Source organism: Cebus imitator, unplaced genomic scaffold (assembly GCF_001604975.1).
Source record: "Cebus imitator isolate Cc_AM_T3 unplaced genomic scaffold, Cebus_imitator-1.0 Scaffold2, whole genome shotgun sequence".
Classification (NCBI taxonomy): Eukaryota; Metazoa; Chordata; class Mammalia; order Primates; family Cebidae; genus Cebus; species Cebus imitator.
The window spans coordinates 7,232,064-7,252,273 of record NW_016107317.1 but is presented as its reverse complement, the minus strand read 5'-3'; the positions used below and the strand labels follow the sequence as shown (position 1 = coordinate 7,252,273).

At 38.4% G+C, this 20,210-nt stretch overlaps 1 protein-coding gene across 2 annotated transcripts in view; it reads right to left on the bottom strand.

Annotated features, from left to right (window-relative positions):
• AEBP2 (AE binding protein 2) overlaps positions 1-20,210 on the bottom strand; it is a 76,188-nt gene that overhangs the window by 40,711 nt on the left and 15,267 nt on the right. For both annotated transcript variants that reach the window (XM_017527397.2, XM_017527420.2), the window contains exons 2-3: positions 15,159-15,366; positions 5,464-5,571 (exon numbers count right to left, since the gene is read on the bottom strand). In XM_017527397.2, coding sequence (XP_017382886.1) covers positions 5,464-5,571; positions 15,159-15,366 — 316 coding nt within the window. The remainder of the gene's footprint in view (positions 1-5,463; positions 5,572-15,158; positions 15,367-20,210) is intronic.

Here is a 20,210-nt window from a genome sequence, read left to right as displayed (position 1 = left end):
AAAAAAAAAAAAAAATGAAAGTCTGAAAGAGCACAAACAGACAATCTAAGGTCACACCTCAAGGAACTAGAGAAACAAGAAAGGACAAACCAAACCCAAACCCAGCAAAAAGAAATAACAAAGACCAGAGCAGAGCTAAATGAAACAAAAACAGCAACAACAACAACAAAAATACAAAAGGTAAATGAAACAAGCTGGTTATTTGAAAAGATAAACAAAATTGATAGACCATTAGTGAGACTAACCAAGAAAAAAAGGAAGAGATCTAAATAAGCTCAATTAGAAACAAAACCAAAAATATTATAACTGATACCACAGAAATAGATAATTCAAGGCTACTATGAACACCTTTACATGTACAAACTAGAAAATCTGGGAGAGGATAAAATCCAGGAGATATACAACCCTCCTAGATTACACAGGAAGAAATAAAAACCCTGAACAGGCCAATAACAAATACTGAGATTGAAACAGTGATAAAAACTGCCAACAAAGAGTCTGAGACCAGTTGGATTCACAGCTCAATTCTTTCCGATATTCAAGGAAGAACTGGTGCCAATCTTAATGAAATTATTCCAAAAGACAGAAAAAGAGGGAATCCTCCCTAAATCATTCTATGAAGCCAGTATCACCCTAAAACCAAAATCAGGAAATGACATAACAAAAAAAAATAAATCTACAGACCAATATCCCTGACAACACAGACGCCAAAATACCAGCTAGCCGAATCCAACAGCATATGAAAATAATAATCCACCACGATCAAGTGGGTTTCATACCATGGACGCAGGGATGGTTTAACATACACAAGTCAGTAAATGTGATGCCTCACATAAAAGGAATTTTAAAAATGTGAAAAAACATATGATCTCAATATAGAAGCAGAAAAAGCATACAACAAAAAAATCCAGCATCCCTTTATGATTAAAATCCTCGGCAAAACTGGCATAGAAGGAACATACCTTAACGTAATAAAATCCATCTATGACAAACCCACAGCCAATAATCTACTGAATGGGGAAAAGTTGAAAGCATTCCCCCTGAGAACTGGAACAAGAAGAGGATGTACACTTTTACCACTTCCATTCAACATCAAGTACTGGAAGCCCTAGCCACAGCAATCAGAGAAAAGAAATAAAGGACAACCAAATGGGTAAAGAGGAAATCAAACAGTCGCTGTTTACTAACGATATGATCATGTATCTAGAAAACTCTAAAGACTCATCCAAAAAGCCTGTAATCTGATAAATTCAGTAAACTTTCAGGATACAAAATCAATGTACATAAATTAATAGCAATTCTCTACACCAACAATGACGAACTTGAGAAACAAATCAAGAACTTAACCCGTTTTACAACAGCTACAAAAAAAAAAAAAAAAAACCTCAGGAATATACCTAACCAAGGAGGTGAAAGACCTCTACAAGGAAAACTATAAAACACTGCTGAAGGAAATCACTAACAACACCAACAAATGAAAACACATCCCATGATAATGGATGGGTATAATACTGTGAAAATTACCATACTGCCAAAAGCAATCGACAGATTCAATGCAATTCCCATCAAAGTACTATCATCAATCTTCACAGAACTATCAACACACAATCCTAAAATTCATATGGAACCAAAACAGAGCCTACATAGCCAGAGCAAGACTAAGCAAAAAGAACAAATCCAGAGGCATCACTTTATCTGACTTTGGATACTACAAGGCTATAGTAACCAAAACAGCATGGTCCCAGAATAAAATAGACACACAGACCAACGTAATAGAGATCCCAGAAATAGAGACAAATATTCGGCCGGGCACAGTGACTCATGCCAGTAATCTCAGCATTTTGGGAGACCAAGGTGGGCAGATCACTTCAGGTCAGGAGTTCAGGACCAGCTTAACCAACAGGATGAAACCCTGTCTCTACTAAAAATACAAAAATTAACCAAGCATGGTGCCAGGCAACTTTAATGCCAGCTACTCGGGAGGCTGAGGCGGGAGAATCGCTTGAGCTTGGGAGGCAGAGGTTGCAATGAGCCAAAATCATGCCACTGCACTCCAGCCTGGGTGACACAGCGGAAGTCAGTCTCAAAATAATAATAATAAAAACACAAACTGGAGAAAGAACACTGCAACAAATGCTGCTGGGATAACTGCCAAGCCATATATAGGAGAATGTAACTGGATCCTCATTTCTCACCTTATACAAAAATCAACCCAAGATGGATCAAAACTTAAATCTAAGACCTGAAACCATGAAAATTCTGGAAGGTAACATTGGAAAAACTCTTCCAGACATTGGCTTAGGCAAAGAGTTTATGACCAAAAACCCAAAAGCAAATGTAACAAGAACAAAAATAAACAGATGGAATCTAATTAAACTAAAAAGCTTCTGCAAATAAAAAGAAATAACCAGCAGAATAAACAGACAACCCACAGCATGGGAAAAAATATTTGCAAACTATGCATCCAAGAATCTACAAGGAACTCAAACAAATCATCAAGAAAATAGTAATAATAATCACATCGAAAAGTGGGCAAATGACATGAATAAACATTTCTCACAAGAAGATATACAACACAATAACACCTTATTTCTGCAAGAATGGCCATAATTTTAAAAGGCCAAAAAACAATAGATGTTGCCATGGATGTGGTGAAAAGGGAACACTTTTACCCTGCTGGTGAGAACAGAAGCTAATACAACCACTATAGAAAACAGTACAGAGATTTCTTAAAGAACTAAAAGTTGAACTACAATATGATCCAGCAATCCCACTACTGGCTATCTATCCAGAGGACAAAAAATGATTATATGAAAAAGACACTTGTACACACGTTTATGGCAGCACAATTTGCAACCACAAAAATGGAACTGGCCTAAATGCCCTTCAATCAATGAGTGTGTAGAGAAAATGTGGTATATATACACAATGGAACACTACTCAAGGTGTAAAAAGGAACAATATATTGCTTTCACAGAAACCTGGGTGAGGTTGGAAACCATTATGCTAAGTGAAGTAACTCAGGAATGGAAAACCAAATATTGTATGTTCTCACTTCTAATAAGGAACTAAGCTATGAGTAAGCATAAGAATAATATAATAGACTCTGCAGACTAGGAGGGAAGAGTGGGCAGTAGGTATAAAAGAGTACACACAGGGTATAGTGTACACAGTCAGGTGACAGGTGCACCAAAACCTCTGAAATCACCACTACGGAACTTATCTAATGTAGCCAAAAACCACCTGTTCCTCAAAAACTATTCAAATTAGAACCCAGCGCAGTGGCTCATGCCTGTAATCCCAGCACTTTGGGAGGCCAACGTAGGAGGATCATAAGGTCAGGAGTTCAAGATCAGCCTGGCCAAGATGGTGAAATCCCGTCTCTACTAAAAATACAAAAATTAGCAGGGCGTGGTGGCAAGCGCCTGTAACCCCAGCTTCTCAGGAGACTGAGGCAGGAGATATTGCTTTAACCCAGGGGGCCAAGGTTGCAGTGAGTCGAGATCGTGCCACTGCACTCCAGCTTGGGAGACAGAGTAAGACTCCATCTCAAAAAAAAAAAAAAAAAAATCTCTACTAAGAATACAAAAATTAGCCAGGCGTGGTGGCACACGCCTGTAATCCCGGTACTTGGGAGGCTGAGGCAGGAGAATCACCTGAACCCAAAGGCAGAGGATGAAGTAAGCCAAGATGGCACCACTGCAGTCCAGCCTGGGCAAAAGAGCAAGACTCCATCTCGGGAAGAAAAAAAAACTACTCAAATTAAAACAAAAAAGCAAGGTACACATATACAGTATAACATTTCAAGAACATAAGAAACTTGGTATATTGAAAAACAACTAATCTGTGTAATTAAAGCTTCTCTAAAATTAAATTTTGTTTTTTTTTTTTTTTAAAGCAAGATACAGACAGTATTCAATTTACTAGATTGTGTGTAAGGAAGAAAGGAAAATGAGACTACATATTTATCTGCTTGTGGTTGCATAAGAAAATACTAGAAAACTTCACAAGAAACAAGTAACAATAATTATATACTAGGGAGAAAGGGGGGAAACAGAACGAGAGAAAAATAATTCTTACTGTAAATTTTTGTTATAATGTTTTCACTTGATTGCTTTTTCCAAAAAAATTGTTTTTAAAAGCAACTCCACAAGAATTACCTCACTCTCTATGAAACCCAAGGGAAGTTGCTGGTGCAGTATTCATTCCAATAAATGTTTTAACAACTATTAAACTCCTTTACACAGAAACTTTAAATCTCTATGGTATATGCTGCTTTCCATAAATAGAAACCAAAATATTTAATTTTTCATAAAGATAAACAGAAAAGATTTTTACAGAAACTTGCTCTTTATAAAGATTTCCAAGAATACATGCAATTTGACAAAAGTGATTTAAAACTAAGCTCAGGAGTGTGACCTCAAAACTGAGGGAAAGGAATCAAATCCCTTAACGTCCTATAATTTATTTGTTTTATGTAACAGTCAATGTTATTTGCTAATGAAAGCACTGAAACCCTCGACTGTAAGAAAACATCATCAGACCACAAGGTATTATTAACAAAAACCAATGTGGCTTCCTACCCACTAGCTATTTTCAAGACCCTAACCCAACAGCAACATTTCTCCTGTGCTTCAAACAGAAAAAACTGGATCAAATGATCTTTATCTCCATCTACTTTTGAAATTCAATGCATGTACAGGAATGTTAAAACAAACAACTGTTTAAAAAAAAAAAAAATGTGGAGGAGCAAAAATATTCTTATTAGGAAACATGTCAGCTTAAGTTGACTTTTTTTTTTTTTTTTTTTTTTTTCCTTTAAGATGGAGTTTCACTGTATCACCAAGACTGGAGTGCAGTGGTGCGATCTCGGCTCACTGTAACCTCCACCTCCTGGGTTCAAGCGATTCTCCTGCCTCAGCCTCCCGGGTAGCTGGGAATAGAGGCGCATGCCACCATGTCTGGCTAACTTTTTGTTTTTTAGTAGAGACAGGTTTCACCATGTTAGCCAAGATGGTTTCGATCTCCTGACCTCGTGATCTACCCACCTGGTCTTCCCAAGATGTTGGGATTACAGGCATGAGCCACTGCACCCAGCTTATACTAACATTTAAAAGAAAAAAAAAGCCAGTGCCTATAATCCCAGCACTTTAGGAGGCTAAGGCAAAAGAATCATCTGAGGTCAGGAGTTCGAGACCAGCCTGCCCAAAATGGTGAAACCCCACCTCTACTAAAAGTACAAAAATTAGCCAGGTGTGGTAGCACACACCTGTAGTCCCAACTACTAGGGAGGCTGAGGCAGGAAAATTGCTTGAACCAGGAGGTAGAGGTTGCAGGAAGCCAAAATGGCAACACTGCACTCTTGTCTGGGCGACAGAGTGAGACTCCATCTCAAAAATAAACAAACAAGTGAATCAATCAATCAATGAATAAAAGAAAAAACTTATATACATACATCCTTACCTTGAAAGGTTTGTCTCCACTGTGTGTCAGCATATGCCTTTGTAACCAGCTTTGACTGGTTGATGGAGTATTATATACTTTACAACCTTTCCATAAGCAAACAAATACCTGTTAAGAAAAACAAAGCAATATTAATTTCATGACTTCTCTCAAGAAGAGTTTGATGATTCCTCATACATGCAAATTAACATGTTACAAGCCTTCAACTTACAAGAGCTACTGAATGTATGACCCAATCAAAATGCTTTTTGATAAACTGTCAAAACATCCTAGTATGAGACTTCCTTAACACTACTGCCCACACCTTCAATAAGGAATTACCACACTGATCACAGAATACCATTCAGAAGGAAATGTATATAATATTAGCAATATATTCCTAGGAACTGGGACCACGGGCCAATATTTACATTTCAGTATTTACTGTACAAAAGAACATTAATTTTAAATAGCAGGAAAATATCAAGGCGTAAAAAAAATTAATGAAATCAATAAATGTTAATTACAAGATACTATTTTCAACTTCAAAGAATGAGTGAGAATTATCAAATTACAATTTTTTACTGGCTATGTCCTGGTCTAACATGCATACTAACAATATTTGTTCCTATACTGTTCCAATTACGAAAAATTATTTTTATCTAGATTATGACACAGAAACATAGTCAAGACGCTGCCTCAAACAGAAATTTTGTTATGAGACAAATTGAATACAAAATATTAAATACAATAATAAAAGCAACAGAAAAAAGCTACCCTACTGGCATAATAGATCCACATTCTAGGTTCAGGGTACTAACTATAACTAGGTTTGGAAAGCACCAAGACTAACAATGCACTCTTTACGATCTTCCTACCAGTGACATGTCAGTTTCCTAACTAATGATATTTCCATCACACCAAACAATGAAAACTGCTTCCCAACAAACAGAAGGGTCTACCACAATCATTATCTTGAAGGAACCATTTAAAGGCTCTGTTCTTTTCTAAGGTAGGAACAATTAGAGTCAAGACTGTAATATACTACATACATATAGAACACAAGAAAGATATACAAGGAACTGAAGAACCTTTCTTCTGCCAGTCTAAAATTTTTAAAAAGACTAGAAAAACTGACAGTCTATAAACAAATAACTGAAGTCAATTTTTACTCAAAAACAATACCACCTTATGTCAAATGGATATAACAAGGCAATATCACCACTGCAATTTGACAAGACTGTTTAGAAGTTACTGCATATCCTGACTCTACAACAGATTTGCTAGTATTAGATAAAGTCATAAATTTCCTCCTTCATACTCAAAATTCCCAACCCTAGAACATGTTTATAAACTAATGCTCCAGGTTCTCAGAGATAAAAGTAACTTTTAAAAATAAATCTAAGAGCAGAAAAGAACTACAAAACAATACTTATATGCACCCAATGCGGTGGCTCACACTGGTAATTCCATCACTTTGGGAAGCCAAAGTGGGTGGATAGCTTGAGCCAGGAGTTTGAGACCAGCCTGGATGACACATCAAAATCCTGCCTGGTTTTTGTTACAAAAGTAACAAAAAAAAAATTGGCTGGGCATAATGGCACACACACCGACAGACAGTCCTAGCTACTCGGGTGGGGAATGAGGCAGTATGATTGCTTGAGCCCAAGAGATAAGAGGACACAGTGAGCCAAGATGGCACTACTGCATGCCAGCATAGGTGACAAGAGACCTTCTCTCAAAAAAAAAAAAAAAAAAATGCTGTAGAAATTAATTCAGTATTGTTTGATACTCACACACAGATAATGCTATCAATTTTTGAAATCAAGACCACTAGACTCACCAGGCACAGTGGCTCACACCTCTAACCCCAGCACTTTGGAAGGCCAAGGCGGGACTGCTTGAGCTCAGGAGTTCAAGGCCATCCTGGGCAACATGCCATAACCCTGTCTATACAAAAATTAGTGAGGCATAGTGGTGCCCATCTGTGGTCCCAGCTACTAAAGAGACTGAGGTGAGAGAGAGACAGGGCAAGGCTGTGAGGTGTGATCATGCCACTGTACTCTAGCCTGGGCAATGAGAGATAGATCTGTCTCAAAAAACAAAACAAAAAAAACCAACAACTACTACTGGGCTCAAAGTCTTATTTTTCAATCCAAGTAATAAAGAAGAATCAAGGGTTGGTTTAAAATTCTCTCACATATCATACTATTAGTTTGGTGCACAAGTAATCACCATTTTTGCCATTACTTTTAATGCACTAACCTAACAGGTAAACAGAAATGCCTTAAAGTATTTGAGAACAGTATCAACATTATTCCTCTAACAGCTTTTGTGACAGAAGGATTCTCCTTCATGTTAAAAAGATTCTCAAGTGACCCCCTACTCTGAATTACTCTTAAAGAAAAGATAGGCTTTAGTTCCTTCGAAATAAGCGCTGCCTCTCCGTAACAATACTCAACCACTAAATTTGGCAGAAATAACAGTATCTGGCTTCTAATTTTTTTTTTTCTATGAGCAAACATGCAATAATGGCAGACCCTAAAATTACACGGGAGTAATTTAATTATTCCCACTACTTAATTAGTGAGAATATATGGTCTACATGGAATAATATCTAGTAACACAACTAAGGAAACACCTTCAGATTCAAAGAAAAACCAAAATCCTCAACCTGGTAAATTTTACAGCAAATGAACTAGGCATAAAAGATCAAGGTTAACTGTGTTTAGCGATACTGGGGTGAGATGTTTAGAAAGATGCACAAAAGGCCAGGTACAGCAGCTCACACCTGTAATCCTAACACTTTGGGGGGCCGAGGTCAGTGGATCATTTGAGGTCAGGAGTTCAAGACTGGCCTGACCAACATGGCGAAATTACGTCTCCACTAAAAACACAAAATTAGCCAAGCAGGTTGGCACTTGCCTGTAATCCCAGCTACTCAGGAGGCTGAGGCAGGAGAATAACTTAAACCCGGGAGGCAGAGGCTGCATTGAGCTGAGATTGCACCACTGCACTCGACTGGGGGACAAACGCAAGAGTTAGTTTAAAAAAAAAAAAAAGAAAACACGCAAAGCTGTTCAAGGCTCTATTTCCTTTCCTAACCTGTATTAGGAAGACCTTTTGATAAAAATATTCCCAAATCTGACAAAAGGGTCTTCTTCAAATCTGAAACTTTTTAGATGTATAATATGTGAAAAACTTTTTTATACTATTTTTAGAAACTCTCCCACTGTTAAAATTGACCCTGAAAAATCAAATACCATAGGATTCCTATTATATACAAATTTGGAAGGATTATGTTCAAGAATATAATTTGCCATGGTTCTTCTATTTTAAAATAAATTAAGGTCTGGCTATTTTAACAGAATAAGACACAGGGATCCAAGGTCCAGTCTCTCATGACACGACAAGTTACTGGCACAGTGACTTGTGCCTAGAATCCCAGCTGCTCGGGAGGCTGAGACAAGATAATGGCTAGAAGACAGGAGTTTCAGACCAGTATGGGCAGCAGAGCAAGATCCCAACTCTAAAAATTTTTAAATTAGCCAGACGTGGTGATGCATGCCTATAGTCCCACTATTATAATGAGATAGGAGGACCCCTAGGCTGGGTGCAGTGGTTCATGCCTGTAATCCCAGCACTCTGAGAGGCTGAGGTGAGCGGATCACTTGAGGTCAGGAGTTCATGACCAGCCTGACCAACGAAACCCCACCTCTACTAAAAATACAAATGTAGCCAGATGTGATGACACATGCCTGTAAGCCCAGCTACTTGGGAGGCCAAGGGAGGAGGATCGCTTGAACCTGGGAGGCGGAGGTTACAGTGAGCCAAGATCATGCCACTATATACACTCCAGCCTGGGTGACAGAACAAGACTCCATCTCAAAAAACATACATACTTTTATGGACTGCCAAAGAAATCTTCATGCTTACAAGGGCCTTAACACATGTAAGGTATAGATGTCCAAAATTTCAATGTTACAGGGAGGTTTGGGTTTTCTGTTGAGAACTCTAGAAAGTACTGAGTTTCTGTCAGAATAGGTTTTACCTTCAGGAATCTTCTCTAAAATGCCCAAAATGAATAAGGATGGTATAAACCTGGGAGCCAAGGGTTGTCTGAGTCTCCTTCACTTTGGTCAATATTCTTAAACCAGTGTACGAACCAGTGTATTCTTGACCAGTCTGTGTACCTGAATGCATTTGAGTGGCCTATACTTAAAATGGCTTGTATAGTACAGATAAATGTACAAACACCTGTGCACCTAAAGTGCCCAAATCCATGAAATCTTTATATAAATAAAAAATCCACTGCAAAAACACGCAATATTAACCTGTCAGACTAAGTATGTACAAGAAAATTCAGTTATTACCAGTAAATTAAAATCAGCCACATATATTCTAAATGCAGAGCAAGTTAACAGTATAATCTACATGCCAAAATAAAGGCCTAATTATGCCGAGTAACTGATCTTGTTTTCAGTAAAATGATACAAAAAGGAAAGAGAGACACTATCTAAAGTCAGGAAGGGCAGCTGAGTGTGATGGTACATTCCTGGGATCCCACCAACTCAAGACGCTGAGGCGGGAGCACTACTTGAGCCCAGGAGTTGAAGACCAGCTTAGACAACATAGTAAGACTCTGTCTCATTTAAAAAAAAAAAAAAAAAGAAAGAAAGAAAGAAAAAGAAACACAAAAGTCAGGCAGAGGAGTTGGACGGATGATTCCATGGTACCATCAAGATTATTATTTTTTTTTTTGAGACAGCATTTTGCTCTGTCATCCAGGCTGGAATGCAGTGGCACAATCATAGCTCACTGCAACCTTGACCTCCTGAGTGCTATAGTTAACTGGACTCATTCAAGTCTTCCAATAGTACCCTATCATATTCCTCCCTTGCTCAAAATCTCCTCCCTCTGCCCTCAACAAAAAACACAAAGAATATATTCAAAAGTAAACCTGAAATGACCACAGAAAACAAATCGTATATCAAGAAACCTAAACAGCTTTCCAGAAATTGTATTTATGTCAGAAATAACTAAGAAAGAAAGAACACTAATATATTTTACACTGAGCCTCTAAAGTCCTAAAAGTTCCCCACCTTCCAAGACTCAGGTGTATATTAAGAGGACTCTGGGATTTGAAATTTGATTAGTAAGGTAACTCAGAGTCTAACCTTCAGAAACCAGTAACACATAGAAGTATGAACCTAGGCTGGGCATGGTGGCTCACGCCCGTAAGACCAGCACTTTGGGAGCCCGAGATGGGTGGATCATCTGAGGTCAGGGGTTCGAGACGAGACTTGACAACACGGTGAAACCCCATCTCTATTAAAAATAAGATACAAAAATTAGCCAGGCATGGTGGTACGTGCCTGTAGTCCCAGCTACTTAGGAGGCTGATGCAGGAGAATCACTTGAACCTGGGAGATGAAGGCTTGCAGTGAGCTGAGCTTCCATCACTGTACTCCAGCCTGTGCAACAGTAAGACTGTTTCAAAAAAAAAAAAAAAAAAAAAAGTATAGACCTAATAACACAATTCTATCATATTTAACACTAAGAGATTCTCTTTTTGCCTGTCTTGTTTTTATTTCTGAAATTGTAGAAAGTATTCTCATGATTTCTTTTTAAAAAAGGTATACTCATCTGGGCGTGCTGGCTCACGCCTGTAATCCTAGCACTTTGGGAGGCCGAGGCAAGATCGGAATCGGCAACACAGTGAGACCCCCATCTCTATTTAAGAAAAAAAAAAAAGTGTATTCATAATTTGGTGTTTAAATGATTAGTTTAATTTTAATGTAGAAATCAGGCCAGGAAAATCTAAACTCAGCCTCCAAAGAAGTCCACATGAACACAGCAACATAAACAGCTAAGAAGGGGAAAAAAACGATGCTAACTGGTTATATAATGGTTTTGTTTTTTTCCCAGGGTAAAGATTATAGCAGAATGAGAAAAAGAACAGAAATTAATATAGTTTAGATCTTGCTAACTTACTGCTCCAGTAAAATTGTCATCTTTCAATAATCAGAAGCATAAAATCTTCTAGGGTTACCAATTTTTTCCTCATCTGTTTCTGTTCCATGATGACACTTTAACACTTAAGAGAGAAAGAAGAAATAAGAAATCTAAAAAAAATAATTAAACCAACAAAATCAGGTGTTTTCTATTTATATTAGATACCTACAACAGTCAAATACACAGAGACAGAAAGTAGAACTGTGGTTACCAGGAACTAGTGGGAGCAGAGAGTAGGTTTGTTTAATGGGTACAGATTTCACTTTGGGATGATAATTTACAAGTTCTGGAGACAGAGAATGGGTGACAATTACACAATAAGGTAAATGTACTTAACGCCCCCGATCTGTACATTAAAAACATTTTTGTTGTTGTTGTTTTTTGAGACAGGGTCTCATTCTGTCATCCAGGCTGGAGTACAGTGGCCCGATCTCACAGCAGCCTCGACCGCCTGAGCTCAAGGAATCCTCCCTCCTCAGCCCCTCAACGCACTGAAACCATAGGCATGTGCCACCTCACCCAGCTAATTTTTGTAAAGACAGGGTTTTGTTATGTTGCCCAGGCTGGCCTCAAACTCCTGAGCTCAGGCGATCTACCCACCTCAGCTTTCCAAAGTACTGGCATTACAGGTGTAAGCCACTGTGCCCATCAAAAAAAAAAAATTTGAAAGCTCATTTTAAAGAAAAAAATTTCATGTTTCAACCAACAACTACTCTTCAAAACACAAAAGCCGCTGGGCACGGTGGCTCATGCCTGTAATCCCAACACTTTGGGAGGCTGAAGAGGAATGATCACTTGAGGTCTGGAGTTGAAGACCAGCCTGGCCAAAATGGTGAAACCCCGTCTCTATTAAAATTACAAAACTTAGCTGGGCATGGCGGTGTGCACTTGTAATCCCAGCTATTCAAGAGGCTGAGGGAGGAGAATCACTTGAACCCAGGAGTCAGAGGTTGCAGTAAGCTGAGGTTGTGCCACTGCGCTCCAGCCTGGGCAACAGAGTGAGACTCTGTCTCAAACAACAACAACAACACAAAGCCAACCTCAAAGCACAAAATCAGATCGAATTTTCTTGTCTTTTATTGTAGTACCAAGTTTTCAAATTCTCATTCACATTTTACCACTCAGAAAACATAGTCTATTGTCATCTTAGCACTTTCAGAGGCCAAGGCGGAGAAAGGGACTGAGTCCAGGAGTTGGAGACCAGCCTAGGCAACATGGTAAAATCCCACGTCTACCAAAAAAAAAAAAGAAAACACCATAGTCTATATCAATAACTGGTATGTAGAAAACAACTGGGATGCATTTTCTCCTTTCTTTGAACCATTACATTTATAGTTTAGCAAATAATGTCCTTCAAAGGTCAGGACTCCTATCTTTGGTCAAAATAGCATTACTCTTAAAATCAGCTACAGAATCTTATTATTGGTAATCAAGCAGTATTTTGAATAAGGGTTCAAGAAATGACATGGAAGATTTTTCATTTCAATATTACACTTACGGGAAAAATATCAAGATTTCATGTCTAGTTCTACAATATCACTAAGATACAAGTATATAGTTACAGTGATTACATGATATATTTAATTATTTTAAAATTCAGTGCTGGGAGGCCCAGCAGTCACGGTGGATCACTGAGGTCAGGAGTTTGAGACCAGCCCGGCCAACGTGGTGAAACCCTGTCTCTACAAAAAATACAAAAAAATTAGCCAGATGTGGTGGCTCATGTCTATAATCCCAGCTGCTCAAAAGGCTGAGGCAAGAGGCTTGCTTGAACCTGAGAGGCAGAGGTTACAGTGAGCCAAGAACATACCATTGCACTCCATCCTGGGCAACAAGAACCAAACTCTGTCTCATAAATAAATAAATAAATAAAATAAAATAAAATAAAATAAAAATCCGTTTGTAACTGCATTTTTCCTACAAATCTGTAAAGAGTTGTAATTCTCATCAGGCTGTATGCCAATTCAACTTGCAGGATTCCAGGACTCAGAAATATGAAATTCCCCTCTCCCACATTTACTAAAAGAACCCCAGTGATCTTCCAAATAGCTAGTGATTCTAAATACAATTGCTAAGTCAAGTGACAAAAAAGCATCATGCCATGATGCTCAAAAATGGTATATACCAAGTGACATCAAGCACTGGCTCACAAAAGGCTGATCTACAAAAGCTAGAAAACCAACTTGCTAACATACTTCACACTAAGTATCTGACATATGGCTTGGGGGAGAAGCCTGGGTTACCAAAATAGCCCAACCACTGAGCAGAGTTTTATAGTGAAAATGCCATAGGATGGACACAGTTCATTAACAGATCACATGTAAGTATAACATTTTACTAGTTACTTAGACATCATACATATTAACTCTAACAAGAAGGAAAATGTGCAAGTGTTTACTTAGCAAGTTTGAATAATCAAAGACTGCTGATACATTATATTGTGACCGGGATGAGTATGTCTTAAAAGAAATTTCAGTAAGGCACAGTGACTTGCACCTGTAATCCCAGCATTTTGGGAGGCTGAGGTGGGCAGATCACATGAGGTCAGCAGTTCAAGACCAGCCTGACCAACATGGCAAAACCCCGTCTCTACTAAAATTATAAAAATTAGCCAGGCATGGTGGCAAGTGCCTGTAGTCCCAGCTACTTGGGAGGCTGAGGCAGGATAATCACTTGAACTCTGGAGGCAGAGGCTGGGGTGAGTGAAGATCACACCACTGCAATCCAGCCTGGGCAACAGAGCAAGACTCTGTCTCAAAAAAAATAAAATAAAACTCAAGTATGACACCGCTAGTTAAAATGTTAGAAATGTCGGCTTGATTGGATGTTTAAAAAAAAAAAAAAAAGATCAATACTATATTCTAAAAAATATCAACAGAACCTTGGAAACAGTTACCCACTAACTTAAGCCATAATGATTTTTACCATATTAGTTATCTGTTCAATAGTGATGGCAAGCTAGGAGATGTGTGGCCTAATATTAATAAATCACCAGTACTGCGACATTAATTTTGAAAAATACATTCAACAAAAATATAGGTAAAGATGAAAATCATGTGTAAATTAATATTTTGGTGCGTTACCTTTGGCTTACCCAATTTGCTTAGCTCTTTTCTCATTACCCAATAGAAGTTACATGAACTAACACAATTAAATGTATTCCTGAAAGGACATAGGTCAATACTGACTAATCAGAACTTTCTATCTAAAGCAGCTCTGACAAGACCTGGGAAAGATGATCAATTCTCACTTACAAATAATGAGTTCAGGTTGTCATTTAATAGAACTGCTTATACTAATCCTGGTACCAATAGTCTCCCCAGTTAATTTAAGCATCAGGAATAATTTAGTATCTTCTAACAAAGGAAAACCAAGACAGTGTTAATTCTAAATGTTCTCAACTCAAAACATCAGAACCTTGGAATACACTGTATTCATTTATAATACTGCCACCTAATATATATTTAAAAGTCTAATTTCTTTAAAACAGCATATCTAAAAGCAAACTAAAATCCAACACATATCCTATTTTTATTTGATTTTATCAAGTATATGGGAAATAATTATTAAATATTCTCTTGAAAAAATGAAGCCTGTGTAAAAATAATCCCAAATTATTTTCATCAAAAAAGCCTAACTAGCAATTATAAATTAATAAAACTAATGAAAACGGAATGAAAAAAAGAAATGATAAAACCAACCCCTCCTCGCTGACCATCTACATGTATGGAACGGATGTGATCTGCCAGATCTGGGCTAGAGTTGAAGCAAGCCTGGCACTGGTCCCAACAACAATTATAGGCAATATTTTTGCTTGAAGAAGTAGTGCTTCCTTGTCCATTCATCATTGCTGGAGTTGAACGCCCACTGGAAATTGTGCTGTCTACATCCATTATAGTACTGCTTATGCTACAAAAGAAGAGAAAAGGCTGTGTTATTCCTAGAAATTCACTAACATGAATGTGATCTTATAAATATTTAATTAAGAATACCACTTGACATTCTGCTCCAAGTGAACAAAGCATAGTAACCATATTCCCCATTAGAAAACAACAATGCTTTAAAATTAATTAGTTGGCAATGAAGCACAAATCAAGACAGAAACACAACAGTACCTCAAAATCAGATATGGAATAATTTAAGCAAACTTTTGGCAGGCATGAACTCAATACTATATCCTACAGAAAACAAACCACACCCACACCCATACCCACACCCCCCCACACACACAGCTTATCACATCTCATCCTTTCCACAGTTCAAAGCAGCATGAGAAAGTAAGAGTTTCCAGCTGTAAATAATTCAAAATCAAAGCATTATCTTTATGGTTCTGCAAATCACTTGTTGACCTCATCTTTTCATTAATCTGAAAATACAACTGTTGCCACATCCTACTTCTTTACATGTCAAAGAATTTGGGAAATTTTGCAGTATTTTCCCTGCTTAATAAAAAAGCAGAAGAGAGAAAACTGGTCTCTGATTTTTCTGCATTACAAATAAAAAATATTCTCCTGGACTTAATTTTTTTTTTTTTTAACTTAACTCTAGCCATCAAAAAAAGACTGAAAATGCCAATCAATCCCTTTTTTTTTTTTATTTACTGAAGTATTACATATGGCCAGGCGTGGTGGCTCGCGCCTATAATCCCAGCACTTTGGGAGGTCAAGGTGGGTGAATTACCTGAGGCTGGAAGTTCGAGACCAGCCTGGCCAACATGGTGAAACCCCATCTCTGCTAAAAATACAAAAAACTAGCTGGACATGGTAGTGGGCGCCTGTAATCCCAGCTACTGAGGAGGCTTGAGGCAGGAGAAACTCTTGAACCCAGGAGGCAGAGGTTGTAGTGAGTCCAGATGGCATCACTGCACTCCAGCCTGATCAACAATAGTGAAACTCTGTCTCAAAAATAAACTATTACAGAGTAGTAACTCTTTTATTTACTAAAAAAGGTATATATCAATAGGCAAAATACTCAAAAATTCACATCTTAATAAAATGTGCCACATTTCTGCCTTCATTTTAAAAGCAATTCACTTATTTTCTTTTTTCAAAATCTTCTCAATAATAAATTACATGAAAGTCTCTTCAATCATAAGTGTCAAGAGGAAGAATGTTTTCAGACTAAATCTAAGAAAAGTTGTGTATCTGCTTGCAATTTAAGAAATACCACAAGTCAAATTGTGAAAATTATATTAACTTTAAAGAGGCATGCTTCCCTCCCCTCAAGTTTTTATTACGGAAAATTTCAAAGACACAAAGTATAATTAAATCTGAATTCAATTAACACTTTGCCCTATTTGCTATCTGTAATCTGTTTTTCTGAATCATTTGAAAGTCGCAGGCATCATGACACTCAACCACAATTATTATTATTTTTTTTTTTTGAGACGGAGTTTCGCTCTTGTTACCCAGGCTGGAGTGCAATGGCGCAATCTCGGCTCACCGCAACCTCCGCCTCCTGGGTTCAAGCAATTCTCCTGCCTCAGCCTCCTGAGTAGCTGGGATTACAGGCACGCGCCACCATGCCCAGCTAATTTTTTGTAGTTTTAGTAGAGACGGGGTTTCACCATGTTGACCGGGATGGTCTAGATCTCTTGACCTCGTGATCCACCCGCCTCGGCCTCCCAAAGTGCTGGGATTACAGGCTTGAGCCACCGCGCCTGGCCTCAACCACAATTATTAAGCATATACCTTATTTTAAAAAAGAACATTCAGGCCGGGCCCAATGGCTCACACCTACAATCCCAGCACTTTGGGAGGCTGAGGGGGGTGGATCACAAGGTCAGGAGTTCAAGACCAACCTGGCCAAAATGGTGAGACCCATCTCTAATAAAAATACAAAAATTAGCTGGGCATGGTGGCAGGCACCTGTAATCCCAGCTACGTGGGAGACTGAGGCACAGAACTGCTTGAACCCAGGAAGTGGAGGCCGCAGTGAGCCAAGATCACGCCACTGCACTCCAGCCTGGGCAACAGAGCAAGACTCCATCTCAGAAAACAACAACAACAACAACAAAAATTCACCTATATACCAATACGACCTATTTGCTCACACCTGAGAAAATTTACATGAATTCTGTTTATTAAGTAAGCTTTATAATGATCTGTGTCTAACATCAAATGCACCCATTCTGGGGGGTGGAGGGATGTTAAGGCATGGTCTTCACTCTGTTGCCAAGCCTATAGTGCAGTGGTACTATCATGATTCCATTGCAGCCTTGACCTACCAGGCTCAAGTGATCCTACCACCTCAGCCTCCTGAGTAGCTGGGCCTACAGGCATGCACCACTATGGCCGACTCAATTTTTTAAATTTTTGTATAGATGAGGTTTCTTTATGTTGCCCAGGCTGGTCTCCAACTCCTGGGCTCAGGAAATCCTCCCAAAGTACTGGGACTACAGGCATGAGGCACTGCACCCAGCTATGTTTTTACTTTTTGTAGAGGCAGAGTCTTGTTTTGTTGCCCACGCTAGAAACATACCCATTTTTAAAAGCAAAGATATTTTCATAGGATGCTTCAGACATGAAAAAAGTCTCAGGATTTCCTTTAAAAGATATTCTAGTATTTAAGCTCATCTGACTACCTACCTAGCTAGTTAAATGCAGTAAATATATATTTACCTGTCTAGTCAATAGATTCTAAATTGCAACTCTATGGCTTCATTCTAAAACTCTGTAATCTCGGCTGGGCGCGGTGGCTCAAGCCTGTAATCCCAGCACTTTGGGAGGCCAAGGCCAGTGGATCATGAGGTCAAGAGATCGAGACCATCTTGGTCAACATGGTGAAACCCCGTCTCTACTAAAAATACAAAACATTAGCTGGGCATGGTGGCACGTGCCTGTAATCCCAGCTACTCGGGAGGTTGAGGCAGGAGAATTTTGCCTGAACCCAGGAGGCGGAGGTTGCGGTGAGCCAAGATTGCGCCATTGCACTCCAGCCTGGGTAACAAGAGTGAAACTCCATCTCAAAAAAAAAACTCTGTAATCTCTATAAAATTATCAAATGTGAAATCAGCTCTTGAATATCTGAATACATATATATTGTTGTTGCAGGAATAAACTGGGTATGGTGGCTTTTCTATACTGAAATACAAATTTTATTTAAACTCTAGAAATTTCAAGGTCCAAAAGGCCCTTAACCCTGACATGGTTACCTATTTTCCCTATCATTTGCTTATATATTTTTAAGCGTTCAACTCTAAGCACGTACTTACATAAACCATACTAATTTAATTCCAAGGCAAATACTAATAATTCTAAGTGAACAACTAATCATACCCAATTTATAAACAATCTTAGCAAAAGTAATAAAAACTCAATGAACTATCGTGGTACAATCTCCAAGGTATAGTTAAGTAAAACACACACAAGTGCAGGGTAGTAATGTTCCAATTTGCATACCTAAGTGAAGGAGAGAGACAGTAATACAGCTAGTCTCCAAGGCCACAGAAAGATATACAAAACTCTGCTAAATGTTTGGGGGAAGGGAAGAGTGAGAGAGAAACTTATCTTTCACTGTATATACCCTTTTATACTATTTTAACCATGTTGCACTTGTACTGCTTTGATTAAAAAGTCCAAAATCAGTTGAAAACCAAATCAATGCCTCTGTTGGTAAGAACAAAAAAAAAAAAAAAAAAACCAATTTTTTTTAACTGGACAGTGAGGTTAAGAGAGACTTATATACCTGTGAAACATCATTATGGAATCTATCTACACAGCACTTAATGTACTTTTGCTCTTTATCTTTACCAAAGAAAGGGAACCATACAAAGAAGTCCAAAATCTGAGAAGAGAAAGCACTGCTGAGTCAATGTGTGATATCATACACTTGAAACAGTACTTCATGTGGATATAGCTCCTCATAAAGACAGCATAATGTGTTATGAGCATGAGCTTTGCCTACCACTGGGGACCAAGCTGTGAGTACAATGGCAGAGAAAGTTAAAGGCAGGTCCCCAGAACACTCAAGACACCCTACGCAAAGTCTCCCCCAAGCTGAACAGGGCCCACTGAAGTTCTGCTTCACAGCCCCTCTTAGGTTCCTCCAACTTCTAGGAAGTATCCAATCCTAAGCTGCCATGCTCCCTTTTGGCCCCAGACACATGCTGCCACCAGTGGTCTTCTCCATTCTCACAACTAATGAAGGCAACAGTCCTGATGCAACAGCAGAGGACAGAAAACAAATGACAGGTAACTTCCGATTTTGACAGGACACTGAACTGAGCTAGATAGGGATTTCACAGAAAGCAATGCCCTTCCTCCTATAATATGTTATGTAACAAGAGACAATCCACCTATACCTATATTTCTAGAACCATCCACGTTAAAATTTTTTCGCACAGTTAACTATCCTTTTCAATGAACATTTACTGATTTCATGAAATGTGAAGACCTATATAGCCTGATATTTGGAAGAATGCCTAAGCCAGACAATACACTCACACTATGCAGGTAGCTTAATCTAAAGCAGTATTTCTCAAACTTTCATGTGCACATAAATCAAATGGCCCTTATTAATTGCAGATTCTGATTCAGTAGGTTTAGGGTAGGCCCTGAGATAAAGCGTTTCTAACAAGTGTCTGCTTGAAGCTGCTGTGACATTTTGAGAATTAAGACCCTGAAGGATCTCTTTGACTAGTATTATTGCCCAACTGAAACTAACCAGACCATCTAAGAAATTGTTTCACATGGTAAACCAAAGCATACATCACACACAGAGCCTGTGCAACAGAAAATTTTTTTTTTTTTTTT